This window comes from Thalassophryne amazonica, chromosome 4 (assembly GCF_902500255.1).
Source record: "Thalassophryne amazonica chromosome 4, fThaAma1.1, whole genome shotgun sequence".
Lineage (NCBI taxonomy): Eukaryota > Metazoa > Chordata > Actinopteri > Batrachoidiformes > Batrachoididae > Thalassophryne > Thalassophryne amazonica.
In genome coordinates this window covers 139,992,239-140,012,877 of record NC_047106.1, presented here as the reverse complement: position 1 = coordinate 140,012,877, position 20,639 = coordinate 139,992,239, and the positions used below count along the sequence as shown (strand labels likewise).

The following is a 20,639-nucleotide window of genomic DNA, read 5'->3' as shown; positions in this document are numbered from 1 at the left end:
TACTGACACTGTAACTTGTCATTAATGTGCTTACTGACAGTGTGACTTGTCATTAATGACTTCACTGCAGACAGTGTGACTTGTCATTAATGTGCTTACTGACAGTGTGACTTGTCTTTAATGACTTCACTGCTGACAGTGTGACTTGTCATTAATGTGCTTACTGACAGTGTGACTTGTCATTATAGAGTTTACTAACTGACAGTGTGACTTGTCATTAATGTGCTTACTGACAGTGTGACTTGTCATTAATGACTTCACTGCTGACAGTGTGACTTGTCATTAATGTGCTTACTGACAGTGTGACTTGTCATTAATGACTTCACTAACTGACACTGTGACTTGTCATTAACATGTTTACTGACAGTGTAACTTGTCATTATAGAGTTTACTAACTGACAGTGTGACTTGTCATTAATGTGCTTACTGACAGTGTGACTTGTCTTTAATGACTTCACTGCTGACAGTGTGACTTGTCATTAATGTGCTTACTGACAGTGTAACTTGTCATTATAGAGTTTACTAACTGACAGTGTGACTTGTCATTAATGTGCTTACTGACAGTGTGACTTGTCATTAATGACTTCACTGCTGACAGTGTGACTTGTCATTAATGTGCTTACTGACAGTGTGACTTGTCATTAATGACTTCACTGCTGACACTGTGACTTGTCATTAACATGTTTACTGACAGTGTAACTTGTCATTATAGAGTTTACTAACTGACAGTGTGACTTGTCATTAATGTACTTACTGACAGTGTGACTTGTCATTAATGACTTCACTGCTGACAGTGTGACTTGTTATTAATGTGCTTACTGACAGTGTGACTTGTCTTTAATGACTTCACTGCTGACAGTGTGACTTGTCATTAATGACTTCACTGCTGACAGTGTGACTTGTCATTAATGTGCTTACTGACAGTGTGACTTGTCTTTAATGACTTCACTGCTGACAGTGTGACTTGTCTTTAATGACTTCACTGCTGACAGTGTGACTTGTCATTAATGTGCTTACTGACAGTGTGACTTGTCATTAATGACTTCACTGCTGACACTGTGACTTGTCATTAACATGTTTACTGACAGTGTAACTTGTCATTATAGAGTTTACTAACTGACAGTGTGACTTGTCATTAATGTGCTTACTGACAGTGTGACTTGTCATTAATGTGCTTACTGACAGTGTGACTTGTCATTAATGACTTCACTGCTGACTGTGACTTGTCATTAATGTGCTTACTGACAGTGTGACTTGTCATTAATGACTTCACTGCTGACAGTGTGACTTGTCATTAATGTGCTTACTGACAGTGTGACTTGTTTTTAATGACTTCACTGCTGACAGTGTGACTTGTCATTAATGACTTCACTGCTGACAGTGTGACTTGTCATTAATGTGCTTACTGACAGTGTGACTTGTCTTTAATGACTTCACTGCTGACAGTGTGACTTGTCATTAATGACTTCACTGCTGACAGTGTGACTTGTCATTAACATGTTTACTGACACTGTAACTTGTCATTAATGTGCTTACTGACAGTGTGACTTGTCATTAATGACTTCACTGCTGACAGTGTGACTTGTCATTAATGTGCTTACTGACAGTGTGACTTGTCATTAATGACTTCACTGCTGACAGTGTGACTTGTCATTAACGTGTTTACTGACAGTGTAACTTGTCATTAATGTGCTTACTGACAGTGTGACTTGTCATTAATGACTTCACTGCTGACAGTGTGACTTGTCATTAATGTGCTTACTGACAGTGTGACTTGTCATTAATGACTTCACTGCTGACAGTGTGACTTGTCATTAATGTGCTTACTGACAGTGTAACTTGTCATTATAGAGTTTACTAACTGACAGTGTGACTTGTCATTAATGTGCTTACTGACAGTGTGACTTGTCATTAATGTGCTTACTGACAGTGTGACTTGTCATTAATGACTTCACTGCTGACAGTGTGACTTGTCATTAATGTGCTTACTGACAGTGTGACTTGTCATTAATGACTTCACTGCTGACAGTGTGACTTGTCATTAACATGTTTACTGACAGTGTAACTTGTCATTATAGAGTTTACTAACTGACAGTGTGACTTGTCATTAATGTGCTTACTGACAGTGTGACTTGTCTTTAATGACTTCACTGCTGACAGTGTGACTTGTCATTAACATGTTACTGACAGTGTAACTTGTCATTATAGAGTTTACTAACTGACAGTGTGACTTGTCATTAATGTGCTTACTGACAGTGTGACTTGTCATTAATGACTTCACTGCTGACAGTGTGACTTGTCATTAACATGTTTACTGACACTGTAACTTGTCATTAATGTGCTTACTGACAGTGTGACTTGTCATTAATGACTTCACTGCTGACAGTGTGACTTGTCTAATTACTTTACTGGACAGTGTGACTTGTCATTAATGACTTCACGGCTGACAGTGTGACTTTCATTAATGTGTTACGACAGTGTGATTTGTCATTAATGACTTCACTGCTGACAGTGTGACTTGTCATTATGACTTTACTGACAGTGTGACTTGTCATTAACATGTTTACTGACAGTGTAACTTGTCATTAATGTGCTTACTGACAGTGTGACTTGTCATTAATGACTTCACTGCTGACAGTGTGACTTGTCATTAACATGTGTTTACTGACAGTGTGACTTGTCATTATAGAGTTTACTAACTGACAGTGTGACTTGTCATTAACATGTTTACTGACAGTGTAACTTGTCATTATAGAGTTTACTAACTGACAGTGTGACTTGTCATTAATGTGCTTACTGACAGTGTGACTTGTCATTAATGACTTCACTGCTGACAGTGTGACTTGTCATTAATGTGCTTACTGACAGTGTGACTTGTCATTAATGACTTCACTGCTGACAGTGTGACTTGTCATTAATGTGCTTACCTGACAGTGTGACTTGTCATTAATGACTTTACTAACTGACAGTGTGACTTGTCATTAATGTGCTTACTGACAGTGTGACTTGTCATTAATGTGCTTACTGACAGTGTGACTTGTCATTAATGACTTCACTGCTGACAGTGTGACTTGTCATTAATGTGCTTACTGACAGTGTGACTTGTCTTTAATGACTTCACTGCTGACAGTGTGACTTGTCATTAATGACTTCACTGCTGACAGTGTGACTTGTCATTAACATGTTTACTGACACTGTAACTTGTCATTAATGTGCTTACTGACAGTGTGACTTGTCATTAATGACTTCACTGCTGACAGTGTGACTTGTCATTAATGTGCTTACTGACAGTGTGACTTGTCATTAATGACTTCACTGCTGACAGTGTGACTTGTCATTAACGTGTTTACTGACAGTGTAACTTGTCATTATAGAGTTTACTAACTGACAGTGTGACTTGTCATTAATGTGCTTACTGACAGTGTGACTTGTCATTAATGACTTCACTGCTGGCAGTGTGACTTGTCATTAATGTGCTTATTGACAGTGTGACTTGTCTTTAATGACTTCACTGCTGACAGTGTGACTTGTCATTAATGACTTCACTGCTGACAGTGTGACTTGTCATTAACATGTTTACTGACACTGTAACTTGTCATTAATGTGCTTACTGACAGTGTGACTTGTCATTAATGACTTCACTGCTGACAGTGTGACTTGTCATTAATGTGCTTACTGACAGTGTGACTTGTCATTAATGACTTCACTGCTGACAGTGTGACTTGTCATTAACGTGTTTACTGACAGTGTAACTTGTCATTATAGAGTTTACTAACTGACAGTGTGACTTGTCATTAATGTGCTTACTGACAGTGTGACTTGTCATTAATGACTTCACTGCTGACAGTGTGACTTGTCATTAATGTGCTTACTGACAGTGTGACTTGTCATTAATGACTTCACTGCTGACAGTGTGACTTGTCATTAATGTGCTTACTGACAGTGTGACTTGTCTTTAATGACTTCACTGCTGACAGTGTGACTTGTCATTAATGTGCTTACTGACAGTGTGACTTGTCTTTAATGACTTCACTGCTGACAGTGTGACTTGTCATTAATGTGCTTACTGACAGTGTGACTTGTCATTAATGACTTCACTGCTGACAGTGTGACTTGTCATTAATGTGCTTACTGACAGTGTGACTTGTCATTAATGACTTCACTGCTGACAGTGTGACTTGTCATTAATGTGCTTACTGACAGTGTGACTTGTCTTTAATGACTTCACTGCTGACAGTGTGACTTGTCATTAATGTGCTTACTGACAGTGTGACTTGTCTTTAATGACTTCACTGCTGACAGTGTGACTTGTCATTAATGTGCTTACTGACAGTGTGACTTGTCTTTAATGACTTCACTGCTGACAGTGTGACTTGTCATTAATGTGCTTACTGACAGTGTGACTTGTCTTTAATGACTTCACTGCTGTCAGTGTGACTTGTCATTAATGTGCTTGCTGACAGTGTGACTTGTCATTAATGTGCTTACTGACAGTGTGACTTGTCTTTAATGACTTCACTGCTGACAGTGTGACTTGTCATTAATGTGCTTACTGACAGTGTGACTTGTCATTAATGACTTCCCTGCTGACAGTGTGACTTGTCTTTAACATGTTTACTAACCGACAGTGTGACTTCAAGATTCAAGATTGAGACAACTTTGTTTATCCGTAAAAGGGCAATTCATATCACACCCAATTACCCCAGACATTAATTGACACCTGTCTGCCTACCTCTTGTCTTGGTTGGCCGGTTGATGGTGATGTCAGCATACGTGATTTCTCCTGAAGGAGGTGACGTCTTCTTTCCTGAAAAGGACAGGAAGCTGAGTCAGTCATGACTGATGATGTCACTGTTGACACCACTGAAACGTGATGATTTTTCTTTCATGCTGATATTAGGTCCTCCCACAGGAGGTTTGTAACATCTTGACTGAATGACAGATCTTTATTGAGACCCTGACAGTGGGAAAGCTGCTGCTGTATGGCTCAGAACCATGTGATAACAGAACAATTCTGACCTGTTTGTTTCCTCCACAGCAGCAGAACTCCAACGAGCAGCAGAACCAGCAGAACCAACACAACCAGAGAGACCACAGCTGCTACCACCTGGGGGGAGACACCTGAGACGACATGGGGAGATGCTGAAGAAGACAGGGAAGAGGTGTTGTGAGAAGAAGAAGAAGAGGAAGAACATGAAGTAGGAGAAGAAGAAGGAAGAAGAGGAGTAGAAATTGCTTTTATCTTTCATGATGTCATAAAGGTAGTTCACAGTTTTAACAAATTTCCTTTAAGCCATTGAGTCTCGTATGTATTTCAATCCAACCACCAGCAGGTGGAGCCACATTTCTGTGAATGGACCCAAACCCACTTACATACTTGAATTCTGGAGAAATATGATATCAGAAGTCGTAGTAGTGAGTGTGTGTGACGCTGCCCCTCTGCTGTCAGACTAATGGAGGTCACGATCATCAGAAGACTCCAAAGGTTCCACCACACGTGTCGCTGAAGTTTTTTGAGGCTCAGAGCTGAAGAGTCCTAACACTGCTGTTGTCAGAGACCGTGTCCTCACATGGATCTGCCCTCTGAACTTAGCTTATAATGTTAGCGTTTGCACAAACTTACATGCTGTTACATGCTGAAACAAAATAATTTCATATTTTCAGGCTTTTTGTTTTTCTCCTTCTAAGTTAAAGATTTGTTCAAAATCTTTTGGCAGAGTTTTGACAGACTGTAGTGTGACGTCAGAACAGTGGTGGGCATTGATCAGCTAATCTGATAACCAATAATTAGTGGATTAGCTTTTCAGATGAGTTTTTAAACTATAGTAGGACCATTATCTTCAATAAATTTAGTTCTGATAACTTTTAAACCGCTAACATGTTTTTTACATAGCTAGTAACTTGAAAAACATTTATAAACCCTTTTGCTAAGAGCTAAGAGAAGCTGAACTCAAATCTGCCCCCAGCAGAAAGGGCCTGACTACCAAACTGCCACAAAAACAAACAAACAAAAAAATCATTATTTCCTAACCCCATTTAGTGGGCCAGCGATGAGGCAGAGGTCTTGAAATGGGAAGCAGGTTTGACTTATGGTTTTGTTTAATAAATTATTACGAACAGAATAACTACATTAATGTAAACTCTTAAAATGTACAAAGTGGATATATAACACCTATCTGTTAATTTTAAAATAATACACTAATTATGAAGATGTGAACATTATTAACACACAGGTGCCCAGATGGATTATGGGTAAACTTAGCCTCCGCTCATACTGATTGGTTAACTAATTCATTATATGTAAAAACCAACACAAGTGAATCAATGTAACGTGTGTTGGTATTTACAAATAAATGTGCTTTTGTAAAATATGTCATTTTGTTCATTTGTGTAAAAAAAAAAAAAAAAAAGAATTTGCAAAGCTGAAAAGTCTATTAAATTGTGATTCAAGCTGTGTGATATAACCGGCGTCCAAATGCATAGAACACTGCCATCTACTGACATCACAGTGTTGTCGACCGCAGGATTTAAAAATGATCTGTAGGTTTCCAAAACCTGAGAGACCACACACGTGGAGATAAAAAATCATAGATCTGACAGGTTTAGTTGTACAGTGTGTGGTGTCAGCCACATGGTAAAAAAACACACACACAAACAGATTTCACACACAAACATTCCCAGGTCAGATACCTTGCTTTCTGATTGGCTGCATGTCGGACTTAGCTCCTCACGTCCTTCCGAGCAGATCAGAGTGCTCTTATCACACTACACACGGCAGGAATATCTGATAAGATTATATTTAGAGTCATCACAATTGTCGGGGCATCCTTAAGATTGTCGGAAAGGGAAGATTGGGTCCGATATCGGCCTAATTATCTTGCCATGTGAACCAGGCTTAACAGATCTGTTGTTATGATGCCTCACGGAGTGACTGATTGATCTGTTGTTATGACACAGCACCACAAAGTTCAATGACCAAAATACCAACATTCTGGGTGTAATGAATATGTTTTCACTGTTATTTGATTTCTTTGTGCGACTGACATCGTTATTCAAGCAGGCTACTCCTATCACTACACAGCTCCAACCACAAATGAGAAAGTTTTTTTGACAGTTCTTGTTATTGAAAGAAACCTTGTTTCCCTAACAGATAGAGTTGTGATGTCATCACACGTGCAGTTAGGCGCTGTCTAGCGGGATCTTGAAAATTTCTTTTTTTTTTTTTTTTTTTACAAATGAAAAAATTACATATTTTACAAAAGCACATTTATTTGTAAACACCAACACGTTACATTGATTCACTTGTGTTGGTTTTTAAATAGAATGAATGAATCAACCAATCAGTATGAGCGGAGGCTAAGTTTACCCATAATCCCTTTGGGCATCTGTGTGTTAATGTTCACATCTTCAGAATTAGTGCATTATTTTAAAATGAACAGATATGTGTTATATATAACTTTGTACATTTTAAGAGTTGCATTAATGTAGCTATACTATCCAGATTGATTAGATTTATAAATCAAAACCATAAGTCAGAACTGCTTTCCATTTCAAGACCTCCACCTCATGGCTGGAAGACTGTATCCTGCCAAGGTAAATTATGTTTCTCAACAACAGTGGGCAGAGCACACAAAGATAGAAGTGCTGGCTCATTGGCTGTGTTTGGGTTTGTGATCGTCTTTGATTCTGTTAGAAGCTTTGGTAGTGTTTAAACTTAAAATAATTGGCTTGTTAGTAGCTGAGAGCATACAGGAGACAAAATTGAAAGTTATTTGTTAGCTGTAGTTTCTGATATGTTTTTAGGCAGTTTATTGGTTTGCCATTATAAAAGATAACTTTTCAGTTAGCTGATTGCCAGTTATATAGAAGCTAACGTTTTGGTTAGCTGTGCCCACCACTGTGTCAGAACAGGCTAGCGGGTGTTAGTGCACAGTGACGTGGTTCAGTTCTAAGGATACAATGCCGTCGTGTGGTGGATGAACTGGACTTAAAATCATAAAGGATTCTTTTATCTGTCAGAGGTTTTGAGACAAAGTGTTTGCCTGCAGGTATGTTTGACTTTTGTTCATAAATACGACACCAAGTGACTGATGGGAGCTGACCTATGACCCTCAGCTTGCTCTGTGAAGATTCCCCAGACAGAGTGACATGACACGAGAAAAAACCTTCATCCGACTTCTGGACGTTAGAGATGGTAAATCCAGATTCTGGTCCTGATCCAACTTTTTGAATGCCCTTGTAGAAATCTGCGGGGAAGCTGGAGCCGTTTTCACCCATACAGCGCAGAATGACATTACTTCCTGCCACCACAGGAAGTGCAGGAATCTCCAGAAATGGAGGAACTGAAAAACAACCAGTCAAAGTGAATCAGTGAGACCAGATCCAGTCACATGTCACAACTGGTTTCTTACCAGTGACAATGATGGAGATGATGTCACTCTTCAGTCCATCACCGGTTTGACACCAATAATCTCCAGTGTCTGAATCAAGGAGGTCTGAGATCTTACAGGAGGAACCAACAAGCAATCCGAAGCCTGGACCACACGTTTGAGTCTGTCCACGTGCTGTCCTCATCACTACGGACCCCTCATCCACTGAGAGTCCGCCTCGGGAGCAGGACAGACTGATGGACTGCCTACGGAGGAACTGCTGCAGGTTTGGACTGATGAGGATGGACACTGGACAGGACACAGAGGCCAACATGTAATCCACCAAAGTCCCACAATCCAATTGAAGTCCCCATCCTCAGAGACTGTTTTAATGTCCTGGTCCTGTCTCTGCACACGCTGAGGATTCACACATGGCGACACCAGAACATGTCACTCATGGCAACAGCAACAATCGGCAACCAACATTTGGCACCGATGCTTGCCGCTGACTAATGTTTGTTGAACAGTGGAATACGATGCTGCACGTTTGTCACGCTAACTCCAGTGCCTGCATGCTAAAAACACGTGGCTCTGATAGGAGCTTTATAACTCAGTCTTGTGTGGATCCAGTGTAGATCCATGGGCTTACTAATGGATCCAGTACCCCTGTGTCTGGTGTAGCGGATCTACACTCAACAAAAATATAAACGCAACACTTTTGGTTTTGCTCCCATTTTGTATGAGATGAACTCAAAGATCTAAAACTTTTTCCACATACACAATATCACCATTTCCCTCAAATATTGTTCACAAACCAGTCTAAATCTGTGATAGTGAGCACTTCTCCTTTGCTGAGATAATCCATCCCATCTCACAGGTGTGCCATATCAAGATGCTGATTAGACACCATGATTAGTGCACAGGTGTGCCTTAGACTGCCCACAATAAAAGGCCACTCTGAAAGGTGCAGTTTTATCACACAGCACAATGCCACAGATGTCGCAAGATTTGAGGGAGCGTGCAATTGGCATGCTGACAGCAGGAATGTCAACCAGAGCTGTTGCTCGTGTATTGAATGTTCATTTCTCTACCATAAGCCGTCTCCAAAGGCGTTTCAGAGAATTTGGCAGTACATCCAACCAGCCTCACAACCGCAGACCACGTGTAACCACACCAGCCCAGGACCTCCACATCCAGCATGTTCACCTCCAAGATCGTCTGAGACCAGCCACTCGGACAGCTGCTGAAACAATCGGTTTGCATAACCAAAGAATTTCTGCACAAACTGTCAGAAACTGTCTCAGGGAAGCTCATCTGCATGCTCGTCGTCCTCATCGGGGTCTCGACCTGACTCCAGTTCGTCGTCGTAACCGACTTGAGTGGGCAAATGCTCACATTCGCTGGCATTTGGCACGTTGGAGAGATGTTCTCTTCATGGATGATGCGAAGGAGATGTGTTGCACTGCATGAGGCAAATGGTGGTCACACCAGATACTGACTGGTATCCCCCCCCAATAAAACAAAACTGTACCTTTCAGAGTGGCCTTTTATTGTGGACAGTCTAAGGCACACCTGTGCACTAATCATGGTGTCTAATCAGCATCTTGATATGGCACACCTGTGAGGTGGGATGGATTATCTCAGCAAAGGAGAAGTGCTCACTATCACAGATTTAGACTGGTTTGTGAACAATATTTGAGGGAAATGGTGATATTGTGTATGTGGAAAAAGTTTTAGATCTTTGAGTTCATCTCATACAAAATGGGAGCAAAACCAAAAGTGTTGCGTTTATATTTTTGTTGAGTACATGTTGTGTCAAACCACTTTCCTTCGGCCATCTTTGGCCGGACGAAAATAGTTCTACTCAACATGGATCCGACAGTTTTGTTTAACATATCATTTCCGAAAAAATACAGTAGTGTTGTGTGGGCCGCTGAAGAGGAGGTACTGCTGGCCCACCACCAGATGGCGCCCTGCCATGTTGGCAGCGTTTGGGCCTCTAGAGGGGGCACTGGCCTTTTGGGTACCACCAGGTGTGCACTGTTAGGCCGTCATCAGCTGTCTATCATCACTCATCACCACATCCATAAAAGCCTGGGAGAGACACCATAGCTCTGCCGAGTTATCAGCTTACCTAACAGGTAAACCTACTCAGCCTTTTTGTGCCGTCTGCACATTCATTGCTACTGAAGTCTTTGCTGTTGTGATTTATATACTTGCAGCTTGTAGCTGGGTTTGTTGGAAGTTTGGAGGAATTGGCGTCTCCACTTCTCACTTCTTACTTGCTAAGTATAACAATTGACACTGCACGTTTTCCAATTTTCCTCTGCACTCTGGGAGTTATTTGGAGTTTTCCCTCAGGAGGATTACTGTGGTTTTGCTAACTGTGTGCTGGGTGTACACACACCCATCTCATCTGTTTTTGCTCTTGCCAGCAGTACCGGTCCGACAGCCTCGAGCGGTGACCACCTGGGGTACCAGGACTTGGCGGCTCTGGTGTATTGCAGGCCTTCAGCTGGCGGTGGAACTTTGTGGGTTCTGGCTCTTCTCTGGATAGGCGTCTCCTACCCTCAGGCCTGCCCACGTGTCACCATTTGTTATTTGATTGGACTCTGCATATTTGAGACCTGTTTGCACTTTTGCACAATAAATTATTTATTGCGATTCCTATTGACCGCTCATTTACGCCCCCTAACATGGGTCTGTGAATTCACTTTCTCAACACAGTAGTTTTCTGAGGTATTATAAAAACAAAGCACCCCTCGTCTGGGGAGCAATATGAGCGGAGGATCCAGTTCCTTGTGGATGGTGGATCACCTTCACCTCGGGCTCAGGTGATCCCTCCGCCATCCCCAACTCACTGGATCCACTCACATTGCTCCCCCGACTCGGAATGTGTTGTCATTTCATCCTGGTGTCCTATGTGGGCTCTGATGAGTCACATGACTGATGTAAGAGCCAGATTGAGAAATGTGATTTCTGCTTTAAATGATTATCAATGAATATTATGTTGAGATGTAAAATAATATGTAAATTGATGCAAGAAGAAATACTCATTCATAATTGGGAAGTGTTTGTGTGTTTGACCACACACACACTTCACATATGCTTGATATATAAGTCACATGACAAGTGCAATTTCTCATTAGACGGTTGGGTGGAGGTGATCTAGTTTTCTGACCGACTGGTTAGCTAAAACCTCGACCACTACTGAAATATAGAGCTTAGAATATTAATGTTTTATTTTTGTATTATTAGTATTATGTAGTATTATTTGTATTATGATCTAATTCATCAGTAAACATTTTTAATTAAGATTTTTTTTGAGTTGGAGGAATTTTCTCGCGTCAAACTGGTTGCTTTACACCCGCTCCGTTGTGGCATGCACAGCTAGACAGAGCAGTCGCTACAACTGATGATGTCAGGATGTAAAACCTTTACCTGCACAAACAGTCGTTTCACACAGCAGCAGCACAGCCGCACCTGGAAAACACATCAGAGACAAACATCTGAGCCCTGAGTCCATCTGAGTGTTTGTGTCTGGCTGTGGACCTGCGGAAAGATCAACGCTAACACATGACCAGTGGTGGGCCACAGTTCTGCTCACACTCTCACGGGCGCCACTAGCTTAGCTTATGACAAGCTAAACGTGGACGCTCTCGTTATGGCTGAACAACTCTCCAATTTCTGAGTATCTGAGTGTTAGTACGCGCCCGCGGCCGACATGCTTCATGAATTCCTGCGCAAAAAGTAGTTCCCAGATGATTGATAATGAGTATATCTCATCTACATTAATTCTAAAATTTATCAGTAATACAGTTATAAAGATAACTGAAGTTTTAAGAGTGGCCGTAATAAATATTTAAGAAATTTAAAGTTTATGAGCAACTTCACCTGTTATCACTCAAGCACATTGTAAACATTGACCCGGTGGAGTTTGATGCAAAAGAGTTCAGAAAGATACGATTGGAAATGTTTTGATGACCATTTACAGTTGGCGATGAAAGCCTTGGGTGTTATCTTCGTGTTAAAGTCAGAACAAGAAGCTGCACTGAAAGAGATCTATCTGGGAGGAGACACATTCTGTGTGTTGTCGCTCCAATGAGAGCGGCACGCTGATCAGGGTGGCAAAAGTAGTCCGGCGAGCTCAATCTGTGGGCGCGAGCTATCCCACAGTTCCATAATAGCAGAGATGTTGGTCCAATGAGAGCGGCACTCTGAGCAGGGTGAGTTCTGCTAACCGCTAATTAGCAAAGGTAACTTTTTTGTTAGCAGATTAGCTTTTCAGTTCATTTTGAAAGCCGTCAGCGGACCAATTAGCTTTCACTAACTTCCAGTCCGCTAACATTTTTTTTTACTGGCATAATGAATAAAGCTTAACGCCAAAAACATTTGTAAACCCTTAAATCATACATGTTAGTGTCTGTTGTGTGTTATGCAACAGTCAGACCACTGTGAGCTCAGTCCTCCCCCAGCAGAAGGGGGCTTGGCCAGCTGCTGTTGCAAACAAAAGTACGAGGTGTATTAGATAAGAAACCGACACTTTTATTTATTTTTTTAACTATATGGATTTGAATGACGTGCGATTACACCAATCATGCTTGAACCCTCGTGCGCATGCGTGAGTTTTTTCACGTGTGTCGGTGACGTCATTTCCCTGTGGGCAGGCCTTGAGTGAGATGTGGTCCCGCCCTCTCGGCTGAATTCCTTTGTTTCACACGCTGCTCGAGACGGCACACGTTGCTTTATCAAAATTTTTTCTGGACCTGTGAGGAATATCCGAGTGGACACTATTTGAGAAATTCAGCTGGTTTTCGGTGAAAAGTATAACGGCTGATGAGAGATTATGGGGTGTTTCTGTCGCTGTAAGGACTTCCCACAGAGCGGGACGTCCTGCAGCGCTTCCAGGCGCCATCGTCGGCCTGTTTCGACCTGAAAACATCCTAATTTAAGGCTTAATTCACCCAGGACATCGTGAGAGAACAGAGAAGATTCAGAAGAGGCCGGCATGAGGACTTTATGCGGACATTCCACTGTTTAAGGACATTTTGTAATGAAAGACGTACGCGCAAATTCGCCGAGTCATTTCCGTGATGACTCGCCGAATCTGTGTGCGCCGCGACAGGAAAAACACCTCCGTGTTGAAAACCATTTGTAAAATTCAGGCGGCTTTTGATGGCTTTCAACAAGTGAGTAACTGAGAAATTGTTTAACAGTTTGGGCATGTTCCAACTTGCCCGTTAAGTTTTCCAACGGAGGTGTTTTTCCTGTCGCGACCCCCTGCGGTCGGGTCTGGCCCGACATGCGACTCTGCCCGCACGTACTTTCATTACAGAATGTCCGTTAACAATGGAATGTCCGAATAAACTCCTCATGCCGACTTCTGAAAATTCTCTGTTCTCTGACGACTTACTGGGTCAACAGAGCCTGAAATGTGGAAGTTTTCAACTTGAAACGACGAGACGCTGCCGCCTCGAAGCGCAGATCGCCGTCAGGCACCGTGGGCCGTCCTTAAAGCGACACTACCAGACCAAAATCTCTCATCAGCTGTTAAAACTTTTACCGAAAACCAGCTGAATTTATCGAATGGTGTCCACTCAGTTGTGCCTTGAAGCTTGTGAAAAAATTTTGATCAAACAAAGCAGCAGTCTCTGAGCCATTCCTAAACAATGAAAAAAACGACGAGAGGGTGGGCGACTCCTCACTCAAAGACTGCCCACAGGCGAATGACATAACCGACAGGCGTGAAAAAACTCTTGCATGCCCACGAGGGTTCAAGCATGTCTGATGTAATCACACGTGATTCAAATCCATATGGTTTTTGAAAAAAATAATAAGGTCGGATACTTTTCTAATAGACCTCGTATAATTTACTTTCCACATGCAACGACACAGACAATGGGCAGGAGACATTAAATGCAAAGCAATTTTCATGGTTTCATTAAAAACAAAACTAATTCTGGACAGTCTATTGACATTAATGGCAAATGTCATTTTTACAAAGTGAAAATACCACACATATCTTTTAAAATAAGGCACTAATTCTAATTCTTAATTTGAGCATTAGCAGACACTTTCCACATACTACAACACAGACAGTGGACAGGAGACATGAAACGCAAACCTGCACTAATTCTGAAGGTTTGAGCGTTAAGAAACACACGAGCCAAAAGCCATTATGGGAAAAATGAGTCTTCTTTCAATCACCCCCGCCTCTGTCAAAACGCATGCTCCTGCTATGTTCTCTTTGATTTGATCTTCTGACACAATGACAGGCAGCCTGGAGACAACAGAAGACTCTTCTATTCTCCTGCAGCAAACACTGCACTCAGTTGTATAGCTTTACCTTGGTGCACCACATCCTGACAAAATCCAGCAGAGATCCATTCTGCAGTTTTTCAGTCCTTTTAATGTCCTCTACCAGCTCATCTGTTGATTTTGTGAAGTGAAGCAGGTTTCACTCAGTGGACGACGCCCCAACTTGAGACAGTTTAGGATCACTTTGAATTCCTCTTCGCGGCTCAGTGTAACACTTGCATCGCATTCATCGATTTAAATTCCTCGTTGCGGCTCAGTGTAATACTCACATCGTGCTCATCACGGTTCAGTGTAATACTCACATTGTGCTCATCACGGTTCAGTGTAATACTCACATCGTGCTCATCGGTTTGAATTCCTCTTTGCGGCTCACTGTAATACTCACACTGCGCTCATCGCTTTGAATTCCTCATTGCGGGTCAATGTAATACTCACACTGCGCTTCACTTTGAATTCCTCATTGCTGGTCAGTGTAATACTCACACTGCGCTTCACTTTGAATTCCTCATTGCGGGTCAATGTAATACTCACACTGCGCTTCACTTTGAATTCCTCATTGCTGGTCAGTGTAATACTCACACTGCGCTTCACTTTGAATTCCTCATTGCGGGTCAATGTAATACTCACACTGCGCTTCACTTTGAATTCCTCATTGCTGGTCAGTGTAATACTCACACTGCGCTTCACTTTGAATTTCTCATCACGGTTCAGTGTAATACATCGTGCTCATCGGTTTGAATTCCTCTTTGCAGCTCACTGTAATACTCACACTGCGCTCATCGCTTTGAATTCCTCATCGCTCAGTCTAATGCTCACACTGCGCTTGTCCCTTTGAATTCCTCATCGCGGCTCACTGTAATACTCAGGCCGCACTCATCACTTTGAATTAGTCATGGTGACTGACTGTAATACTCACATCACACTCATGGCTTTGAATTCCTCGTCACGGGTCAGTGTAAGGCTCACACTGCACTTGTCCCTTTTGAATTCCTTGTTGCAGGTCAGGGTAATACTCACACCGCGCTCGTCCCATTGAATTCCTCTTCACAGCTCAGTATAATACTCACTCCGTGCTCATCATTTTGAATTCTTGGACAAGGCTCAGTGTAATACACACATAGTGCTCGTCGCGGCACAGTGTAATACTCAGACCATGCACATCGCTTTGAATTCCTCGTCATGGCTCACTGTAATACTCACATTGCGCTAATCGGTTTCAATTCCTCGTTGCGGCTCACTGTAATACTCACTGCGCTCATCAGTTTGAATTCGTCATTGTGGCTCACTGTAACACTGACACTGTGCTCATTGCTTTGAATTCCTCATCGTGGCTCAGTGTAATACTCGCATCACAGTCATCAATTTAAATTCCTCTTCACAGCTCAGTATAATACTCACACCGTGCTCATCGCTTTGAACTCTTCATCGCGGCTCAGTGTAATACTCACACGACAGTCATGGTGTTGAATTCCTTGTTGTGGCTCAGTGTAATACTCAGACCACGCTCACTGTTTTGAATTCCTTGTGGCTCAGTGTAATACTCACACCGTGGTTGTCCCCTTGAATTCCTTGTTGCGGCTCAGTGTAATGCTCACACTGCGCTCATCCCTTTGAATTTCTCATCACGGCTCAGTGTTATACTCACACCGTACTCATCCCTTTGAATTCCTTGTTGCGGCTCAGTTAATACCCACACGGCGCTTGTCCCTTTGAATTCTTTGTCATGGCTTAGTATAATGCTCACACCGTGCTCATCCCTTTGAATTCCTCATTGTGGCTCAGTGTAATGCTCACACCACGCTCGTCCCTTTGAATTCCTCTTCATAGCTCAGTGTAATACTCACACCACACTTTTCCCTTTGAATTCCTCGTTGCGGCTCAGTGTAATACTCACACCTCGTTGTGGCTCAGTGTAATGCTCACACCACACTTGTCCCTTTGAGTTCCTCTTCACAGCTCAGTGTAATACTCACACCACACTTTTCCCTTTTAATTCCTCGTCGCGGCTCAGTGTAATGCTCACACCACACTTGTCCCTTTGAGTTCCTCTTCACAGCTCAGTGTAATACTCACACCACACTTGTCCCTTTGAGTTCCTTGTCATGGCTCAGTGTAGTACTCACATCGCGATCATCAATTTAAATTGCTCTTTGCGGCTCAGTGTAATACTCACACCATGGTTGTCCCTTTGAATTCCTCGTTGTGGCTCAGTGTAATACTCACACCGTACTCATCCCTTTGAATTCCTTGTCGCAGCTCAGTGTAATACTCACACCGTACTCATCCCTTTGAATTCCTCTTCATAGCTCAGTGTAATACTCACACCACACTTTTCCCTTTGAATTCCTCGTCGCGGCTCAGTGTAATACTCACACCGCGCTCGTCCCTTTGAATTCCTCTTCACAGCTCAGTGTAACACTCACACCACACTTGTCCCTTTGAGTTCCTCGTCGCAGCTCAGTCTAATACTCACACTGCGCTTGTTGCAGCTCAGAGTATAACACATATCGCGCTCATTGCTTTGAATTCCTCATTGCGGCTCAGTGTAATACTCACACTGCGCTCCACTTTGAATTCCTCTTCACAGCTCAGTGTAATACTCACATCGTGCTTGTCGCAGCACAGTGTAATACTCACACCGCGTTCATCGGTTTGAATTCGTCATTGCGGCTCACTGTAACACTGACACTGTGCTCATCGCTTTGAATTCCTCGTTGTGGCTCAGTGTAATACTTGCATCACAGTCATTGATTTAAATTCCTCTTCGTGGCTCAGTGTAATACTCACACCGTGCTCATCACTTTGAATTCCTTGTGGCGGCTCACAGTAATACTCACGCCATGCTCATCCCTTTTAATTCCTCATCGCGGCTCAGTGTAATACTCACATCGCGATCATCAATTTAAATTGCTCTTTGCGGCTCAGTGTAATACTCACACCGTGGTTGTCCCTTTGAATTCCTCGTTGTGGCTCAGTGTAATACTCACACCGTACTCATCCCTTTGAATTCCTCGTTGCAGCTCAGTGTAATACTCAAGCCGCACTCGTCCCTTTGAGTTTCTCGTCGCGGCTCAGTGTAATACTCACACCGCGCTCATCCCTTTGAATTCCTCGTGGTGGCTCAGTGTAATACTCACACCACGCTCGTTCCTTTTGAACTCTTCATTGCGGCTGAGTGGAATACTCACACAACAGCCATGGCATTGAATTCCTTGTCGTGGCTCAGTGTAATACTCACACCACGCTCATCGCAGCTCAGTGTATAACTCAGACTGTGCTCACTGTTTTGAATTCCTCATTGAGGCTCAGTGTAATACTCACACTGCGCTCGTCCCTTTGAATTCCTCATCACGGCTCAGTGTAATACTCACACCATGCTCATCAAATCAAAATCAAATCAAATCAATTTTATTTATATAGCGCCAAATCACAACAAACAGTTGCCCCAAGGCGCTTTATATTGTAAGACAAAGCCATACAACAATTACGGAAAAACCCCAATGGTCAAAGCGACCCCCTGTGAGCAAGCACTTGGCGACAGTGGGAAGGAAAAACTCCCTTTTAACAGGAAGAAACCTCCAGCAGAATCAGGCTCAGGGAGGGGCATTCTTCTGCTGGGACTGGTTGGGGCTGAGGGAGAGAACCAGGAAAAAGACATGCTGTGGAGGGGAGCAGAGATCAATCACTAATGATTAAATGCAGAGTGGTGCATACAGAGCAAAAAGAGAAAGAAACACTCAATGCATCATGGGAACCCCCCAGCAGTCTAAGTCTATAGCAGCATAACTAAGGGATGGTTCAGGGTCACCTGATCCAGCCCTAACTATAAGCTTTAGCAAAAAGGAAAGTTTTAAGCCTAATCTTAAAAGAAGAGAGGGTGTCTGTCTCCCTGATCCGAATTGGGAGCTGGTTCCAGAGGAGAGGAGCCTGAAAGCTGAAGGCTCTGCCTCCCATTCTACTCTTACAAACCCTAGGAACTACAAGTAAGCCTGCAGTCTGAGAGCGAAGTGCTCTATTGGGGTGATATGGTACTATGAGGTCCCTAAGATAAGATGGGACCTGATTATTCAAAACCTTATAAGTAAGAAGAAGAATTTTAAATTCTATTCTAGAATTAACAGGAAGCCAATGAAGAGAGGCCAATATGGGTGAGATATGCTCTCTCCTTCTAGTCCCCGTTAGTACTCTAGCTGCAGCATTTTGAATTAACTGAAGGCTTTTTAGGGAACTTTTAGGACAACCTGATAATAATGAATTACAATAGTCCAGCCTAGAGGAAATAAATGCATGAATTAGTTTTTCAGCATCACTCTGAGACAAGACCTTTCTAATTTTAGAGATATTGCGCAAATGCAAAAAAGCAGTCCTACATATTTGTTTAATATGCGCTTTGAATGACATATCCTGATCAAAAATGACTCCACGATTTCTCACAGTATTACTAGAGGTCAGGGTAATTTCATCCAGAGTAAGGATCTGGTTAGACACCATGTTTCTAAGATTTGTGGGGCCAAGTACAATAACTTCAGTTTTATCTGAGTTTAAAAGCAGGAAATTAGAGGTCATCCATGTCCTTATGTCTGTAAGACAATCCTGCAGTTTAGCTAATTGGTGTGTGTCCTCTGGCTTCATGGATAGATAAAGCTGGGTATCATCTGCGTAACAATGAAAATTTAAGCAATGCCATCTAATAATACTGCCTAAGGGAAGCATGTATAAAGTGAATAAAATTGGTCCTAGCACGGAACCTTGTGGAATTCCATAATTAACCTTAGTCTGTGAAGACGATTCCCCATTTACATGAACAAATTGTAATCTATTAGATAAATATGATTCAAACCACTGCAGTGCAGTGCCTTTAATACTTATGGCATGCTCTAATCTCTGTAATAAAATTTTATGGTCAACAGTATCAAAAGCAGCACTGAGGTCTAACAGAACAAGCACAGAGATGAGTCCACTGTTTGAGGCCATAAGAAGATCATTTGTAACCTTCACTAATGCTGTTCCTGTACTATGATGAATTCTAAAACCTGACTGAAATTCTTCAAATAGACCATTCCTCTGCAGATGATCAGTTAGCTGTTTTACAACTACCCTTTCAAGAATTTTTGAGAGAAAAGGAAGGTTGGAGATTGGCCTATAATTAGCTAAGATAGCTGGGTCAAGTGATGGCTTTTTAAGTAATGGTTTAATTACTGCCACCTTAAAAGCCTGTGGTACATAGCCAACTAATAAAGATAGATTGATAATATTTAAGATCAAAGCATTAATTAATGGTAGGTCTTCCTTGAGCAGCCTGGTAGGAATGGGGTCTAATAGACATGTTGATAGTTTGGAGGAAGTAACTAATGAAAATAACTCAGACAGAACAATCGGAGAGAGAGAGTCTAACCAAATACCAGCATTACTGAAAGCAGCCAAAGATAACGATATGTCTTTGGGATGGTTATGAGTAATTTTTTTCTCTAATAGTTAAAATTTTATTAGCAAAGAAAGTCATGAAGTCATTACTAGTTAAAGTTAAAGGAATACTTGGCTCAATAGAGCTCTGACTCGTTGTCAGCCTGGCTACAGTGCTGAAAAGAAACCTGGGGTTGTTCTTATTTTCTTCAATTAGTGATGAGTAGTAAGATGTCCTAGCTTTACGGAGGGCTTTTATATAGAGCAACAGACTCTTTTTCCAGGCTAATTGAAGATCTTCTAAATTAGTGAGATGCCATTTCCTCTCCAACTTACGGGTTATCTGCTTTAAGCTGTGAGTTTGTGAGTTAAACCACGGAGTCAGGCACTTCTGATTTAAGGCTCTCTTTTTAAGAGGAGCTACAACATCCAAAGTTGTCCTCAATGAGGATGTAAAACTATTGACAAGATAATCTATCTCACAGAGTTTAGGTAGCTACTCTGCACTGTGTTGGTATATGGCATTGGAGAACATAAAGAAGGAATCAT

At 42.0% G+C, this 20,639-nt stretch overlaps 1 protein-coding gene across 1 annotated transcript in view; it reads right to left on the bottom strand.

Moving 5' to 3' along the window:
- LOC117509053 overlaps nucleotides 1-20,639 on the bottom strand; it is a 41,683-nt gene that overhangs the window by 2,710 nt on the left and 18,334 nt on the right. Inside the window, exons 2-6 of the mRNA XM_034168863.1 lie at nucleotides 11,811-11,852; nucleotides 8,412-8,678; nucleotides 8,103-8,342; nucleotides 5,020-5,142; nucleotides 4,733-4,807 (exon numbers count right to left, since the gene is read on the bottom strand). Of these exons, the coding sequence (XP_034024754.1) occupies nucleotides 4,733-4,807; nucleotides 5,020-5,142; nucleotides 8,103-8,342; nucleotides 8,412-8,678; nucleotides 11,811-11,852 (747 nt within the window). The remainder of the gene's footprint in view (nucleotides 1-4,732; nucleotides 4,808-5,019; nucleotides 5,143-8,102; nucleotides 8,343-8,411; nucleotides 8,679-11,810; nucleotides 11,853-20,639) is intronic.